The sequence below is a fragment of the Tauraco erythrolophus genome, chromosome 27 (assembly GCF_009769465.1).
Source record: "Tauraco erythrolophus isolate bTauEry1 chromosome 27, bTauEry1.pri, whole genome shotgun sequence".
Lineage (NCBI taxonomy): Eukaryota > Metazoa > Chordata > Aves > Musophagiformes > Musophagidae > Tauraco > Tauraco erythrolophus.
Genome location: NC_141491.1, coordinates 4,411,541 through 4,429,485, shown reverse-complemented (window position 1 = coordinate 4,429,485; position 17,945 = coordinate 4,411,541). Strand labels below are relative to the sequence as shown.

Sequence of the window (17,945 nt, the reverse complement as noted above, 5' to 3'; positions counted from 1 at the left end):
ACCACCACAGCCACTGGCATCCCCAGAAAGCCTTTGAATGAATGAAAAGGTCTTGCTGCCTTCACAATCAAGGCCATGGGAAATACAAGCTAGAAGCTCATAACAGCTATAGCTAAGGAAGTCCTGCTAGGTCAAGCCTCTTAGCCCATGGGTTTGTGGAGAAGAGTTTTCCCTACAGTCTGTTTCCCATTGTTTTTTTCCATTTCAGATGACGTGAGGGTCAGGGTTCTCAATCAATGCTCATAAGAAGCGGACAGACGCAGTCGCTAAGCGTGCTATCCTAACTTCATGGCAGACGGAAGTCTCATCCTAAGATGTTAAAAGCACCCAGATGATTTAAACCTCAACGCCTTCCCGAGATTTGGCCTAAATGAACAATGATCTTCACAGAAACCCTCAGCCTTCTTGGGCAGTTTCTGAGATCATGACTTCGTTTACCCTGAAACCTCATTTCATGTTCTAGATGGGGAAGGCACAGGAGTGTCAGTCTATCTGCTCAATCATCAGCTTGAATATACATCAAAAAATGATGTCACTACTAAAAGAACTGCCTGATTCATCAGCTTGCATATCCAGAGGCCACAAACTCACTGATTGCAAGAGGGAGTTTGGCCAAATCTGATTGCTGGCCCAAAACCAGGCTATAATCATAAATAATAAATTTATGTTCGCATTTGTAGCTGTCTGGCCACACTGTCTCCAACTGAGCAAGTACACAGACAGATAATGTCAGGAGAAGACATCTGAAATCATAAAACTTCTTTTTTTTCAGATCCATCTCTCTCATTGCCTTGCTGCCATGTGGTACGGGAACCCTCTCATCAATAGCTTCAAACTAGACTTTCTGCCTCAGCTTCTTCTGCAGTTATTCAGTAATCATTGCCTATTGTATGTTATCACTACCAACAGCTAACCACATTTATTTCTATTAATATCCTTGTTACTATGGTTATTCTATGTGAGAACTAATTAGCGGTACACCAGTGACCTTGATTTTATTTAATGACAAGCATCATCTATTGGCAGAAGCAAGCGAGTGTACGGCTGGCAAAAGGAGCCACAGTTGCAGACAGCAGATGGAAAAATACTTAAAACACAAGTAAGGCAGGAAGGGGGTAACCTGTCAGCTGCAACCTGAAAACAGACAAGCAATATCAACGGCCCCAGGGAAACGGCTGCAGACAAGGTTCTTGCCTTCATGCAGGTAACAGCAAGGGAAGAGATGAAGATTTTTCTGCTTTAATTTGGAACACAAATACATAATCTAAGCAACTATGGCAGAAGGACAGAAATTAGGCATGGGGAAAACCATTCTGATCAATGCTCCTTACCCAAAATCTTTCCCAGAGCCTTGTCTGGTTAGATTTTGGACAGGCCATTTCATGGCATTTCCATCGTTTCCCTTGGGAAGGCCTCCTACAATCCAAAAAATCTCAGTGATAGGGCGTTTCTCCTCACATAAACCTTATTATCTCAGAAGCCAAAGAGCCTGTTTACTTGGAAAGAAGTTCACGACTGGTAAAGTACAAGGTCAGTGACTTCCAAATACAGGAAAACTTTCAAGGAAGACAGCAGCAGCAGCTTTAACTGCAAAACACTCCTCAGAGTGACCTGCAAAATAATTTTGGAGGAAATAAAACTGGGCAAGTGATCAAAACTTCTGTAAAAATGGAAAAAATTAGCTGCCATAAGGACACATAGGAAGAAGAAGTAAAAGCCCTTTCAGGAAGAAAAGTCATGTTACTCACTCAAGCTTTTGGTGTAACTATGGAGCAATCTGTCAGGTGAGCAGGCACTAGTCAAGATTGAGAGATTCAAAGTTGCAGACAAGGAAGAGAAACACGCTGAATTAGCAGAAGACGAGACTCATTTATGCACAGTATTGGATGGAATCTAGTACTAATCTAGTTGGTGTCACACCAACTCAGTGTAAAGCCATTCGGAGTTTAAAGGAACCCAATATCAAACTAATTGTTTTTTTTTTCCCAGGCTTCAACTTCACTGAATCAAAGGCTGGACCACCCAAAGCCAAACGCAGTTTCACACGCGCCACAAAACATCTTCAGGCCCAAAACAAACAAACGAGTTATCAATTTTCTCAGCTCCAAGTTAACTGTTGCAATACAACATGGCAAAGGTAAAAAGAAGTTCCATTCAAGGTTAAACTGGCAGAGGAAAATCAATATTTCCAAACAGATCAGGAATGAGACTAAGCTATTACACGAAGCACAAGTGTCATGTCAATCCTCCCCAAGTCTGCATCCTCACTCACTTAGACCTCTGAGGACGCTTTTTTGTCCCAAACAGAAATGACTCCTAAGCACCTGAATACTGGAGAACAGCAAAAGCTCCAGACTAGGTGTGCTTCTTGCACCACATCCACTGCCAACTAATCTGGTACTAGGAGACCTGCGAAGCAAACCATAAATTAATCCGAAAGGAAAAGAGGCTGGGTTTTTAGCAGGGGTTGAACTTCTCCTCGCTGAGGAACTGTTTTACTATTTCTAGCTCATCGTCTGGAAGCTCAGCAAAGTTTAAATGCCAGCTGCCCCACGCTCTGAAATCTGGAATGCAAACCCCCGGCAGCTGCCAGGGAATTTTCCAAGACTAAACCTCAAGCAAATAAAAGATGAAAGAAAACTAGGAAGAAACATGTAAATAAATGCACCGCTCAGGAGCTCCACTTCTCAGATTTTAAGAAATTATTCACTCTGCAACGCAATCTGCATTTTTGTTTCCAACTCACAGAAAATAATGTGTTATTACATAATTCAGACTCGACTGAGCAGCTGCAGAGGAGGCAAGAGCTCAAGGAGCCCAGGAGAAATGAGACAAGGGGAGAAGAGTCATATTTAACAGCCTCTTTCCTGACCCATCACTTAGTCTGAAGAGCAGCAGCAGCATGGAGAGGTTCCACGCGGCCAGCACAAGGCTCTGCAGAACCCCGGAGCTGACGTGAGGACATATCCAGCCACACTTTCCTCCGGAGCTGCTGAAGTGCAATTCATTTTTGCTGCAACAAGAGTCTATTTAGCATTCCAGAAGCGGCACACACTTCTCTGTGCCGAGTGGAAGTGGCTGGAAACACCTTGTATCCAGCAGCTGACACACGCTCCGTAAAACTGCCAATTTGGTGAACTGCAGCATAGCAACCCTGATTTTAGAGATTAGTCTCTGCAAAAGGAAATGCCACGTCCTGTTATGTGCACACCCTCTTTTCCCACCCCTGTCTTGAACAAAGTGGTAGCTGTTTATTGCCTTACTCCAGAATAGCCTGGGTTCCGTCTTCCCATCAAGAATTCCTCAAAATTTTTTTTTTGTAGCCTCAGAGTTTCGTGTTACAAACTGTTTCCACCCCATTCCCCAAACTGCTTCTCTTTGCCAGTGTTCCCAGGGCTACTTTCAGAGCATCGTACAAACAGGCTCGTTAGTATTATCTCTACTTAACCGCTGGGGAAACTACGACGCCAGACGATGAAGAGACTTCCTCGAAGCACCACGCTGCCAACCGCCCTCGAGACCCAACCGCATGCCCTACCCAACACAGCCCTGTGGTGGGTGAGCTGTGGGCATCTCCCACCTGTCCCCAAACCCTCTCACCTTTTGAGACGTGTGTTCTGTTGCTCTCAGACACATGAAGATGTAGAACTTAAAAATTCAGGGAGGTTATCCACACCCAAGTTACCAACTGGTGTTGCTCGAGTCCTCTTCAGCCATGCCAAAATGCGTGCAAGCTCCTTGCAGGCATGAGAACACAACCACATCCCTCCTCTGCTATTCCCTACCATTGCTGGTCCCAGTGCTGGCTGCAGGAGGGGGTTATTCTGGGCTTTAGCTACCACAGTTGTTTTTCAAGCCTTCATGCTCTGGATTCCAACTTTGTGTGCTTTGTGGCACTTGGGCACCACAGAAACTATTACCTGGCTGAACAGAACGTGCTGAAAAGCGGGAACAGAACATTTTGCAGATGGAAAAGTAATGACTTTTCTATCATCAATTTTTAACTGCTAGCAGCTTTGTGGTTTCATGTATTTCCCATAGCTGCAACAGCTATTTTAGGCAAATGATCGCCTTCAGCGGTAGAAGTTTCCCTGATCACTGGAAGAGGATATTAAAGCAGCTAAAGCCAAAATTGCAATGTTGGTCTCAATTCTAGCAAAGAGACTCTGTCCCAGGCAAAGGTTCTCCAAAGGTCCCTCCTGCCTGAATCACCCCGTGATTCTGTAACATCATCAGGCTATTCCCAGACAGGCTTTCCCTCCTTTCCTCTCTACTCACCATGGTCTTTAAATTTCTTCCAGTTAATTTATAATCAAGGTCAGGAAACTGGGAGAAACCTGAAGGGTTAGGTGGCAAGCACACATCGTACACTGATGGTAGATCTTCCTAAATCAGAGGGTTTCCAATACATTTTGCTAACAGTATGTGCCATCGTTTTGACTGTCACCACAAGGGCACAGCTGCATGAGCATGCAGCAATGCTGCAAAACACTTCAGGACGAGCGAGAAGTAAACAGACCAGAGAATTCAGACTGTATATTCTTATAGGCATTTCCAGATTGCAGCATTCAGCCAAGAAATCTAAGCACTGAGGGGTAAAAAAAAGTGCTTTTCAGACTCAAGGAATTCCCACCCCTCCGTGTTGGGCAACTGATGCAGCTCTGATAACACGATCTGACCTTCTGCCCAGTGCAAGCCACAGAGCCCATCCCAACGATTCCCGAACGGCAGGGACTGCATCCCATTTTCTTGGTTGAAGAACCACTGCTCTCATCTCAACTCCATCTTTTCTGAGGCACAGGATGAGTCCCCTCGGCATAACACATTTCACCTCTGCCTTCCTGACCTCAGAGAGCCCAGTACCACCAAACAGCAGGATGACCATCAGCTACAATGACCCTTCTTTGTCCCATCTTAGTCTGAGAGCACGTCTTTGATGGTGGGGGTGAGTAGAGGGCAGGCAAGGAGCTCACATACTTTTGAGCATGGAAGCACAAACAGCTCTGAGACTAACTGAAGAGTTAATGCAGTAAAGCATCAGAACAGGCAGGGCTCACATGGCAGAGAGCTGTTCCGGGTCTTGGAACCAGCTCGGAATTCTTTGCATGTGACATGGAACTAGCACAACTGCCTGGAAGGGGTAATACCACCTGCATTTTTAGGGCCAGAAAGATTCTGGGATTCTTTCATCCAAGTTATGAAATAGCAGCCCACAGAAGCCTACACGTTCCTGGCTCGGCGCACTCTGCAACACCCACGTGTCCCTAACTACTGAATTGATCCAGAAGAAACTCAAGATGCACTATAGGCTTTCCTGCTATTTTCACTTATCTACTAGCGGTGGTTTTATCTGTTGCAAGGACTAGATGCAACTGCAAATGAAAGAAGGGAGAAGTCAAGGCAATCTCATCTGGAAAAAGGGATATATGGCCTAAACCACTGAGAAGAAAGACTCTACTAAGGTGCAGCACAATTTATAAGGAGATACACGATGCTGTTTCTTCTGGCTGTGTACTTGACCTAAACTTACAAGCATCCTGCACATGCTACCTAATTGGTTTGTTTCCAGGATTTTTTAAAATACTGTTTCTAAAGCCCGTCTTATTTGTCAAAAAAGGAGGCTCCAATACTATCCTGTGAAAAACAGTTCTGCCAACTTCTGCCATGCCTCATCTTCCTCTGTGTGACACCAGGATGGAGAAGAAGTGACAATCGACAGCACGATCGACAAACCTGGCTGAGCAGCCTTGTGCCTGCCAAAGATAATTTGGCTTCAGCCTTCATTGGAAAGGTTGTACTGTCCAAAACATTATCTGTCATTCAGCAACCTCCAACAGCCAGGAAAGGAGGAAACAAACCAACCAAGAGAAGCAAAGTATAAGACAACACAGAAAACCTTGCTACAAACACTGTCCTAATCCCTTCCACAGTTCCCAGTCTTGCTCCACAGCAACACAGTACCTTGCAGATACTGTTCCAATCAACACATGAAACAGCAGCTGAGATCCAGTAATCCAGTGTAACAGACTGGGAATAAAACAGAGCAAAAATCCCACTGGTACTCAAGTGCTTCATAAACTCAGGAAAGGGCATCTGTGAGCTTTGGTCCCTGTTTATGAGCACGGCTCTAGCAAAGACAAAGCCACCAGCCCTGTATCCCCCATATTTTTGTTGCAGGCATCTGTTATCAACCAGGCCAGCTGCCCAGACTGGCGGCTCAAGCACCACACTCTTCCCTCTGCAAACAGGTCTCATTTAGCCTTCTGGTTTTCCTTTGTATTTCCTTAGTGATGGTGCTGGTGTTACCTCGGCCAGCTTTTCTCTCTCTCCTCCTCACCCTACTTTCAGAGGTTCTTGGAAGTTCCTCCTGAGCTGCAGTTCTCCAAGGCTGTGGAGAGACACTGTGGTCTCCTTCCCCTGCATTCAAACCTGCTCCCAAACCCCACCCCAGCTCCTCTGCTGACACCAGCTTTTCTGTCTTTCAGAGACTTCTGACTCAGTGCTCTTTCACATCGGCCCTTTGAAACCAGAGCAAACAAAGCTACTATCTAATTATTTTCTCCACCTAACTTTTATTCTTTGATCAGGATTACATGTTGCGTTTCCTCTGGAAACCACGCAACGTGCACAATTAGATGGCCTATTAGGGTCTATTACACCACAAGCTCACGTGTTGTAACACGTGTAATGGAAGAGAATGTCACAAAGCAGTTGCCAGATGCAGCAGTGGATAAAAGCTTCCTAATGAAATCAAATAAAAATAATTTTTATAAAGATTTCCACTGCATGCTGAGAACTCAAAACCTGATGTGTGATATTAAGTAAGTTTGGGCAGTTTGGCTTGCCTCAGTTTCCCTGTTTACCACATGGGGATAAATACCACCTTTATAATACTTGGAGACCAAGTAACTACTACAGCTGCACTGAGCACTGTGTTAAAAAAAAAAAAAAAGGCTACTTTCAAACAAAACCAGGAAGAGGCAAAGACAAATCACTGTTTTTATTTTAAAGCAACAGATGTACTTCCATGAATAACTACAGACTGGTAAACACAACACACAACCCAAGTCCTGCTCTTGCTGTACAGCCTCGGAGGAGCACAAACCAGATTCAAGTTCAAACACATACCCAGCAGCTGACGCTTCCGACAGCTCGTGGGGAGAACCCTTTGTCCCAGCTGTACCAGTCTGATGTTTGGTTATAAACATTCTCCTGCAGAATGTGCCACGCCAAGACAGCAGCCGTGCGCCAGCGCAGAAGCAGCAAAAAGTGAAACCACCTAACCTGTTTTCTTTTCCAAGCTAAATATAGGACAAAAGAGTGAAAAGCACAGATGGTGAAAGCACGGCAAGTTTTTAGGCTCTTCTGCTCTAGGAATTTCAGCTGCTAAAGCCCAACACAGGCTAAGCCTTCTAAAATACATCCGTAACTCAGCTCTCACCGATGGCAAAGCCCAGCGTTACGGATCACCGCCAGTGACCGCTGTCATCCTGTTAGACATGTGATTCACTTGATCTGAAGAGCTGGTGTGAAATAACTCTTTCATACTTCCCTCATCTCGCTGTCTCTCGTGACCGTTCCTTGCAAATTTCCTCATAGAAAAGGAACAAAACCACGCCGCACGCAGAAATTACTTCATTTGAAGACATAACAAGAGGAGCAAGGAATTGTTTCAAATGCAAATTGAACGCAGGAAATAAAGGCAGATTAATGATTCAGTAGCAAAAATCTTCTAGGCAAATGAGCACAGCTGAAAGACAGACCCAAAGGGAGCGTGAGGCTGAGGTATTTAGAGGAAACAAAACCAGAACGGAAAAACATCATCTTTTTTTATACAACTGTGTTCAAAATGCATTTCTGAAAAACATCCACAATACTTATGTAAAAGAGGGACAGAATCAGACCAACCACCCCAAAATGACCAAGTGCGGCAAGTAGGAAAACGAGGTAAAGCTCCAGAGTTTTTCCTGACTCCTCATTCTCCCTGGAACTTCACAAAGGAGACACAGGTGAACACTAACAACCCGATCAGAGGGAAAAAAGGGGGCACTCTGAGCAGGAATGTATTGAAACAGTGCAAGGTAAGGGGGACCGAAAAGCAAAATTAAGTAAAAGCACCAGCAAGAAAAGCGCATTTATCCAAAGAAAGAGAATTATCCATAAGAATAACACATGCACCCTTTCATGCCAGGAGGAGCAGTCCGTAGGAATAAAGCCCAGCTCTATTTCAGCCTCTGTTAATAACTGCTCTCATCCACCCCTCCTCGTTACAAACACTCCAGTGCCTCCCAACGAGAAGGCTGAATCCATAACGAGCATGACACACCGATCTGAGGTGGAACGAGACCGAAAGCTCAGGGATCTGTGATGCCAGGTCTAGCACAAATTCGTTTAAATTAGTGTTCTGAACAGACCAAGCAGCAGGCTCTACTGCTTTTTTCAGTCTTTTTCGGTCCAGCACCTGGAAAGCTGGAGTACTGAGCAACTGGTGACTCAGAACTGCCGCAGAGAGACACTTTATCGAGGAGACTGCTCACTTAAAGTTTGCGGGGATTCTTCTGAGATTCCAGAAACTCTCAGGATTTACTACCAGCTTCAGACAGCCAGGATTCACAGGTCTTAACTCCTTCCTCCGGCACTGACACCGTGTAACCCCACACAAGTCACTTCAAGCCCCTCGCTTTGTATCTGAGCTTCTCCACCAGTAAAAATGGAAAGGGCTTGATCGTCTGCAGCTCATAAAGCACAAAGAAGAAAAACACTGTGCAAGGCTGTGGCTTCACCAGTACCCTCCGAGTACGCCACCTTTTTATTTCATCATGTTATTCTGATCTTTCAGCAGCGCAGAGGGAGGATGTGCCTGCAGCCACGAGATAAACACAAGAACCACCAGCTCTCATGCAGCGCTCTTCTTTCAAAAGAGGGAAACTGAGGCACCACGACTCGCCCAAGGTCAATCCCCCAGTCAGTGGCAGAGCCACAGCTGAAGCCATATTTACTGACTCGCAGTCTAACACGGCAAACACCAGACCATGGTCTTCCTCAACCCACCTTTTAGTGCCTTTCCACGAGCTTCACTGAAAATGACAAAACACCAACAAAAACGACAACCGAGTGCCTGAGCGTGTGCTACGTGCCCCAGGTACCACAGCGTTCCTTCCCGGTACCTTTCGCTGTTTATGTTCTCACCTCTTGAGCTTTTATCCCCCTTTTCCCACCCCCAGCCAAGCAGGAGCTGCTGCTGGAAGCAGCCCAGGCGCACGGCTATCCCGAGGGGTCAGCAAACCCCCCAGGAACACACACCCGGCCGCTTCCCTGCGCCGTCGGTGCCAAGGAGCCGGGCCGGGCTGGAAACCGCCACCTCGGCTCCCGCACACCGAGGGCACCGACCCGGGGGTCTGAGGGGCCGGACCTCGGCAGGACGCGGCCCGGAGGGGAGGGCGGCGGGGCCCGCTCACGGCGAGCCGGGCTCGCTCCTCCTGGGCCCTCGCTTCCCCGGTCCGCAGACCCTCCCCGGGCCCCGCAGAGACCGCCCACCCCCCCGGGCCCAGCGGCTCCACAGCCCCCGGCCTTCAGAGCCAGCGGTCCCCAGGCCCTGCCCGGGCCCGGCAGCTCCGCGGTGCGGCTGCCGGCCGAGCCCCGCACGCCCCCCGGCCCCCAAACCCCTCAGCAGCCCCTCAGGCCCGGCGCCCTCACCCACCGCGCCGCCTCAGGCCCTCCCTCCCCCTCCCCGCAGCCCCCCGGGGAGGAGGAGGAGGAGGAGGAGGAGATGAAGGACCCGGACCGGGCGCGGGCGCCTCACCGGGAGAGGTGCTTCAGGATCTGCTTCTTGATGATGCCGGCCATGCCGCGGGGCGGCGGCGCTCACCGCCGCGGGCGGCGGGACCCCACCGCGCCGCCGCCGCCGCCGCCTCCCGCCCCGCCCCGCCGCCCCGGCGCGCCCCCCGGCGGCCCCCGGGACCGCCGCAGCCTCCCCCCGCCCCCCCGCCACCGGCGGGGCTGAGCCCGGCTCGTCCCTCCCCCGCGGGGCGCGCCGAACGAAAAGCAGCGCCGGGGGAAGCCTGGAAGGGAGGGGGGGCAGCGATTTTCGGCAGCTTTAATTCCGTTGATTAGTTCCCAACTCCCGGAGCCGCGGGCGAACATCCACAGGGGACAAAGCAGCCGAGTTTCACACCTCCTCCTTGTGCAGCTCCCTCCCAGGTCAGCCAACAAGAAGTTTTTTTTTAGAGGTGCTCACACTACAAAAATAAAAGGTTAAATATAAAAAGACGTAACGAATGAGGCTGCTTGAATGAAAAAAAAACAATCTTCATCCCAAGCAGCTTCTGTGCTCCCTTGTTTATGCCCGCACTGTAACCCTTTGATGGATGAGGGTTGGATGAGGCTTTGGGCAACCTGGTGTAGTGGAGGGTGTCCCTGCCCATGGCAGGGGGGTTGGAACTAGATGATCTTTGAGGTCCCTTCCAACCCAAACCGTTCCGTGATTCTATGGATGAAAATTAGTTAGACCGTTTCATACAGTGACACATTTCAGCGTGGTTTTCCAAGGAGCATTTTCCTTTCCAGGCTGTGCCCACCCAGGGAAGCCTGGCATAAATGGTTAGGTGGTTCTGCAAGAATGGCACACCCGCTGGGGCCTTTGCTGATCAGTCACACCTTTAGCAGCTCCACGACAAGAAAACCACGTGCTTTTTACTGAGTACGTTCTGTTTTCATCTGACAGTAGGTGGGGAACTCAAATGGCACACAAGCCTTGAACTTTTGTCAAAGCCCAGTGCTGATCACTAATTCCTGCCTCTTGTTTTCCCCAGGAGGAAGTCATTAATACGCATTGATGATGGTGAGCATTGGATGTTTGATGTAAAAGCAACCCAGCTTCAATGTAAAGCTGAAAAACACTTTGAGTATTGATCAGGGAGACACGTCCCCGGTCAGCACATTCACCTTCCAAGATACACACTGGTACAATCATTTCAGCTCCTTGCAAACTGCTCTGGTCTCTGACACTTGCAGAACCTGCCGTGGTATACAGAGCTGCACTACAATCCCTCTGCTGCCGGACACTGGAAGCTCCAGAGCCGCAGGATGCCCCATACTGGTGCTGCAGCACCTCAGTGCTGGTCCAGCCCCTCAGTTCAAAGACAAGGAACTGCTTGCAAGAGTCCAGCGCAGGGCCACAAAGATGATGAAGGGAGTGGAGCATCTCCCTTCTGAGGAAAGGCTGAGGGAGCTGGGTCTCTTTAGCTTGGAGAAGAGGAGACTGAGGGGGGACCTCATTAATGTTTATAAATATGGAAAGGGTGACTGCCATGAGGATGGAGCCAGGCTCTTCTCAGCGGCATCCAATGATAGGACAAGGGGGAAATGGATTTAAGCTGGAACATAGGAGGTCCCACTTAAATATGAGGAAGAACTTCTTCCCAGTAAGGGTAACAGAACGCTGGAACAGGCTGCCCAGAGAGGTTGTGGAGTCTCCTTCTCTGGAGATGTTCAAAACCCGCCTGGACGCATCCTGGTGCGATCTGATCTAGGTGGTCCTGCTCCGGCAGGGGGATTGAACTAGATGATCCTTTGAGGTCCCTTTCAATCCCTGACATTCTGGGATTCTGTGCTGTGTGCTGCAGACGTCTACCCCAGTATGGTTTATTGTAGAAACATCCTCGTAGCTCTTGCTTTGTCTCAATGTTTGTTGAACATCACTATTAATTACTGAGCTATTAAATACTTGATGTCCCGACTACACCACATTCTTCACAGGAGACTGCTGAAGGTACACAAGCTCCTAAAAATATAATCTCCTCTAAATGATTGACCTGTCCTGTCCCATAGCAGAGAGCAAGTGGGAAAAGGAGCCCTCACAGTTCCACTAACGAAACACCTTCTGGTAAGATGCAAATCGCTCCCACGCTTTCATATTAGATGCAAATCAATCAAGAATGCGTTGGACAGTTCTGGAGACTGAAACAGACGACAACCGACACGCGCAGAGCCGCCGGTTATGCAAACAGAATGAATTCTTTTAATTCAGTTGGAACGTGCTCCTGTGTTACATACAGCTCATCAAAAGCAAAATCCCTTTAATAAGCTGAAGGGCCTGGGACAGGTCTGCAACAACACATCCCTTTATGCTAAGAAGAGAACTAATAACTACTGACTCAACAACTCCAACAACATCATGAAATGTGTCCACACGAACACCCCAGTAGCAATAGAAAAGCAGAAATATGTTTGACCGCATTAAAACAATTACTATCAGAAGTAGCCTTTTAACAGTATCTCTTTGCTGCCCTCAGTAGAGAACCAACATTTTATTAAATTAATCCTATTTTGTGCTACTGAAGTCACTTAATGCTGCAGTCTCCTCAGTTAACGGTATCACCGCAGTCTTTTCTGATGTCACCTGTTTTGGTTTTAATTAAAACCACACATGCTTGTTTTGAAACAAGAATTCAAAATGCAGAGAGTAATACATCTCTTGGTTGTTAAGACATGAAAAAGAGATTACCTAAGGACTGAAGAGAAAAAAACCTGAAAAATTCTGTGCAAGACAGGTAGAGAGGGAACAAAGAAAACTGACATCTCTTTCTGCCAGGCAGAAAAACCACACACGGAGCAAGGCTCGGATTCTCCGTACGTAAACCAGAATCAGTGTTTTATTGTTGTGTTTTACGATTCAATGGGGGGGGGAAAAAACAACCAAACAAAAAAACCCACAAAAACCAGCCCAGATCAGGTACAAAAGCATCAGTCCAGTGTGCATGTAGATCAAACCATCTGCAACTCGAAGCAACAGCAGATTTGCTCTGCACACTGTTTTAATACAAAATCCTAGGGATACAGGTCTATGGCATTTTGTCATATGGAAGATCGTAACATGGAAAAGAAAAGGCAGCTCTGTTTCCACCTTTATCTGTCTGGACGGGTCATTCCTGGCCTGGTTGGCACCATCATGGGTCTGGAGGGTGGTCTCATCATTGGGGGCCCTGGCATCATCGGCATGTGTCCTCCCATTGGTGGCCTCATCCCTGGAGCTACAAGGGGAAAGAGAGGAGGTTAGAGAAGAGCTCTGGGAGGTCACAACTGCAGAGTCACATCAATAGAGTGCGGGTTCTCTTCCCCACCCCTCCCCGGAACTTTAATTCTCCAAGTGCAGAAGTGTTGATCGGGAAGCTGGCTGAGAGGGATTAACGTTTCCCTGAAGGATATTGGCAATTAGTAGAGGAAGAACCAAGTTCCCAGGTCATAAATCCACTTTTGACAATTTTCACTGATAAAATTATTTCGAACCACTCAAAAGAGACACTAGCTTAATTACAGAATTGGAAAGTTCATTTGGAAAAAAGCATGAAACCCTCCAGTTAAGTGTGTTTGAAAAAAGGCTGCTGTACTTCTCACTGCTGAGTAACAGCATTACCAAAGAAAAGCAGGTGCTCTACTAAAAAGCATTGAAATTATGGTTTCCATCCAGCTTTTCCATTTATTTTCAGGCAGCCACTACGCTGCCTCCCATCACAGATTATGCACTTATTTTGTACCTTTAAAAAAAACACTTAAAGGCCAGTTTCTACCACCCAGACAATAATTGCAAAGACACTTCACTACTTTTAGCGTGCATGTGTGTATTCCTTTAGATTTGTTCCAGTAACTGCTTCAGTAAGATGCCCTCTGAGAATCCTTCAAATGCCAGTAAGCTCGAAAGCAGAATGGATAAAAGACATTTTAGTTTGCCTTTACAGTTTGGAAAAACAACTTTTAAAGGCACATCGTTTGCCCGAAGCGCATTATCTTAAGACGTTTTACATAATAAAATTCATTTATTGCAGAAATGTACCCCTCGTGCAAAAATGTAAGCACTACAAACACAGACCTCACCACTAAGACTAGAGGTAGGAAAGCTGTCATTTACCAGAGCGATCATTTCAGATGGACAGAGGGACTAGTAACTCTCAACAAGTAGTAAAGAAACTTTAGTCAGCAGGTGTAAGACCATTCTACGTCTCACCACGCAGAGGACACTGAATCAGCAAAACTGAAATACTCCCACAGCTTGGCACCAGGGGCTGCCCATCGATCTGGTTCGATGTCTGAAGTGATGGAAGCTACAAACCAGAGTACATCACTACAGCAGGCACCCACGTCGTGCCACTGCTTCGTGTTTCCTGCCGAGCTCCTGTCACAACTCTGCATTGCCCAGTAAGGCAGAAAACACAACTGCAAACCAGACCACGCAGCATCGGAGTTACGGAGATTTACCTGTTCCCAGACTTACCGGGTCCAACCGGCATCATTCCTGGTGGGGGTGGGCCCATCATTGGCATCATTGGCGGTCCACCCATGTGAGGGGCTGGCATCATGCCAGGCCGCGGGGGGCCAGCTGAGCAGACAAACAAACCGGTTAGGCATCTGGCTGCTTTCACATCCATCAAAAACACGCAACGCAAAGCAGTCCTAAACTTCACAGGACGTTTTGGTGATTAAGGTGTCTTAAACTGTTCTGCAACTGCCTGCCTTCACTTTCCGTTTCAACTCTGACTTCAGGTGCCAAAAAGCGAGCCAGAGGAAGAACACACTAGCTCTTATTTCCACCTTTGCATACCTGAAGCAGACAGCTACCACTTCGAAGAGCAGGACTCGAAGCAGAAAGGCATCTCAGCCGTTTGCAAGCTGAGGTGCAAAGGAAGGTTCTCAATCCTACGCTATCAAAACAAAACAAAACTCCGTGCTGGAAGCTCTAATGAAGCTAGTTACACGCCAGCTACCAAGCAATGAAGAGGCAGACGTGTCTATTAACATACTCAACATTACTAAAACAAGACAAATTAAAGATGAAGATGGTTGCTGAAACACTTTTACAAAGCACACTCTTACATTTTGGCATTCACAAGCTCAAAATGTCTTAGCTCCATATCAAGCTAAAAGGACTTTTCTTTACAAGTCCAGGGAAACATGCAACACAGCTAGAGGGCTGCCATCCCAGTCAAAAACTGTCCCGTTCAGACTTACGGATGCTGGGAGGAGGTGGTATCATGGCTCCAGCGGGAGGCGGTGCCGAGAACGGTGTAGGTGGAATTTTCCCTTGCTGAAATGCAGCCGCTACATTGGGGGGGAAAAGAAAAAAAAACAAAAGGAAAGAAAGAATCCCAGGAGAGAAACCAGTTACTAGGCTGAGGAAGCTCCTGCAGACATCTTCCGTCTCATGCCACGCGGTCAGAGCACACTCCACGTCATGCTGCGTGCTTGGTTGTTCTAACTCTGGAACAAATCCCTGGTTTATGCTGCTGGTCATGGTGGAAGCACCTGATATTCTTGAAGACAATTATTACATTAATTACTCCAGCTGAGACTAGAGAGCTCCTTGATGAATTTCACACACCTAACAGGAAGGTGGATGGTAGAGAAAATGCATCACATGATTCGCAGCGGCAGCTTCCACCTGGGATCACTGGGTAAAGACATGCTGTGTTGAGAATGGAAATAAGGTAATGATTTAGGCAGGTGACAAAAAATGAAAAACATCTCGTGGAAGGGAAGAAAAGAAATTCAAAAGACTGGAATGGACTGGCAGGAAGGCAAAAGAAAGTTGGAAGCATCTCAAGGAAAAGGGACGTGAGGAAATGGAGGGGAGCTGTGTCAGGGGAAGTTCAGACTGAGCATCAGGAAAAGGCTCTTCACTGAGAGGCTGGTCGGTCACTGGAACAGGCTCCCCAGGGAAGCGGTCGCAGAACCAAACCTCTCAAAGTTCAAGGAGCATCTGGACGATGCTCCTAGTCATATGGTTGAGTTTTAGCTACTCCTGCAAGGAGCAGGGAGTTGGACTCTGATTTTTATGGGCCCCTTTCAACTTGAGATATTCTACGATCTAAAGAAAGTTGCCACAGTGTTAATCTGGCATTTGTATTTCTTTTGACCGAGAAAAGAACCCTTATTCAGAGGACAAGTGAGAGGAAAAGAACCCTATAAACTGACAGTGGAAACACTTTATTCAAGCCTTTAATAGCAAGAGACAAAAAAAAAAAATCAGTATCCTTAGAGAACTAGGGGCAAGCAAGTACAGCATTTTTTTTTAAATGGAAAAATACATACATTTTAATGTCCATTACCTATCTTTTGGATTTCTTATTCATGCTCTTCACAATAAACGTGCTACTACCAAAAACCAAAGATGTTATGCGACCTTGTACAACGTTACTAGCAGGTGGTTGTACCTACAACCCTCTCAACCACAGTCTCCTCGCAACGATCCCTCAGGCAGAGCCCTCGGTCTCTTACGTGGAAGCCCACACTGACAAGTCCAAGATTCAGATTCTAAGTGAAGTTTTTGCTCCTGATTCGCAGAGCAAAGACTCACCAGGGAAACGAGGAAGAACTAACATGGAAGAAAAGCAGCAAGAGGAAAGACAGGGGAAGTAACAGGAAAGCAATCCAGGGTCACAGAAGGATTAGCCTTACTTGTTTTGTCAATCAGGCTCTGAGCTTGTTCCTCCATCCATTTTTGATAGTAGTCTTTCACATTCTCCTTGTGTTTTCGGCCACTGCAGTGGGTTTTTCTCACAGAGGGCTGAGAAAGAGCAAGTAAACCCAAAACTTATATAACATCACATTCACATAAAACCAAAGCTTGCTGGGAACTGTTGTATAATTTTAAACACACGCAATTTAGCAGTATAAACCAGGCTGGTTTCTGCACCCAGTCAGAGGGCAGGTAACGTGCCAAACCTTTACATACAAACTGGAAGTGCTGAGACTTGGTTTTAAGTAGGAGAGACTGCCCTGACACCCAACAGCTGCCACCTACTAACTCCCCACAACACCCACAGCCAGCTGTGCACGCTGGTTGCTGAACACTCCAATTCCTCCTGTTCTCATTCTTTTTTTTGCAAAGAAGTAGGACAAGAAAGAAGTAAAAAATAATATTTCAAGTAAGTAAGTATTTCCCCAACACAAGAAGGACATGGAGCTGCTGGAGCGGGTCCAGAGGAGGCCACAAAGACGGTCTGAGGGCTGGAACACCTCTGTATGGAGACAGGCTGAGAGAGTTGGGGCTGTTCAGCCTGGAGAAGAGAAAGCTCCGGGGAGACCTTCCAGCAGCTTTCCAGTACTTAAAGGGGCTACAAGAAAGCTGGAGAGGGGCTTTGGACAAGGGTGTGTAGTGACAGGACACGGGGCAATGGCTTTAAACTGCAAAAGGGGAGATTTAGATTGGATCTAAGGAAGAAATTCTTCCCTCTGAGGGTGGTGAGGCACTGGCACAGGTTGCCCAGAGAAGCTGTGGATGCCCCATCCCTGGCAGTGTTCAAGGCCAGGTTGGATGAGGCTTTGGGCAACCTGGTGTAGTGGAGGGTGTCCCTGCCCGTGGCAGGGGGGTTGGAACTGGATGGTCTGTGAGGTCCCTTCCGACCCAAACCATTCCATAATTCTAAGTAACCCAGCTTCAGCCTATACAGGCTTTATTTTAACGTGCTTGCTACAGACGAGGAATCGAGGCAGAAGATTCAGTACTCACCGAGTCGTGGGTGAGGTACGTGTCGCAGTAATCGCAATAAAACCTGAACAGGGAAAACTCGCGTTATGAAGACATCCCTTCGCACTGGAAGCGTTAAAACTCGCCCCCTCGCAGCGGCTCCGCGGGGGCGGCCGGGGGAAGGGGGCTGCCGCCGCTCCAGCCCCCCCAGACACCCCGCACCCTTCTGCACCGCAAACGGCCCGCCGGGGTCACCGAACCCGCCCGGGGGCGAACGGGCCCGCTCCCCGGCGGGCCCCAGCCCCCCGCTCAGCCCCAGGCCGTAACCCCCGGCCCCGCCCGCCGCCCCGGGACCCGCCGCAGCCGCGCTCACTTGGGCATGGTGCTCCCCGCGCCCCGCCACCGGCGCCGCCAGGAAGTGACGCACTCACGCAGCGACACCTTCGGCCCCTCGACTTCCGGCGGCTCCTGTTGAACGGCGGCG

General features: G+C 47.9%; 2 protein-coding genes across 5 annotated transcripts in view; both read right to left on the bottom strand.

Moving 5' to 3' along the window:
• The window catches only part of BLTP3A (bridge-like lipid transfer protein family member 3A), a 31,093-nt gene extending 21,231 nt beyond the window's left edge, over nucleotides 1-9,862 (bottom strand). For both annotated transcript variants that reach the window (XM_086627449.1, XM_086627452.1), the window contains exon 1: nucleotides 9,803-9,862. In XM_086627449.1, coding sequence (XP_086483575.1) covers nucleotides 9,803-9,846 — 44 coding nt within the window. In that variant the 5' untranslated portion in view covers nucleotides 9,847-9,862. The remainder of the gene's footprint in view (nucleotides 1-9,802) is intronic.
• Nucleotides 9,863-12,624: 2,762 nt separating this feature from the next.
• On the bottom strand, nucleotides 12,625-17,880 carry SNRPC (small nuclear ribonucleoprotein polypeptide C). 3 transcript variants are annotated; one of them, XM_086627212.1, is made up of 6 exons: nucleotides 17,835-17,880; nucleotides 17,504-17,546; nucleotides 16,450-16,558; nucleotides 15,004-15,096; nucleotides 14,270-14,374; nucleotides 12,625-13,031 (listed from the first exon to the last, which is right to left on the bottom strand). In XM_086627212.1, exons 1-6 carry the CDS (start codon nucleotides 17,840-17,842, stop codon nucleotides 12,907-12,909), a joined length of 483 nt encoding a protein of 160 aa, XP_086483338.1. In that variant the 5' UTR covers nucleotides 17,843-17,880; the 3' UTR covers nucleotides 12,625-12,906. The 3 variants fall into 3 exon arrangements, with proteins under 3 accessions (XP_086483338.1, XP_086483339.1, XP_086483340.1); XM_086627213.1 differs by having other exon boundaries at nucleotides 15,004-15,093; XM_086627214.1 differs by lacking the exon at nucleotides 15,004-15,096.
• Between the last annotated feature and the right edge of the window lie 65 nt (nucleotides 17,881-17,945).

Excerpts from the sequence above, each read along its gene's own strand:
- SNRPC (XM_086627212.1), bottom strand. Across the intron at positions 16,559-17,503 it reads CGTACCTCACCCACGACTCG|CCCTCTGTGAGAAAAACCCA; the intron begins GTGAGTACTGAA and ends GCTCTTTCTCAG. Across the intron at positions 13,032-14,269 it reads AATGATGCCGGTTGGACCCG|CTCCAGGGATGAGGCCACCA; the intron begins GTAAGTCTGGGA and ends TTCCCCTTGTAG.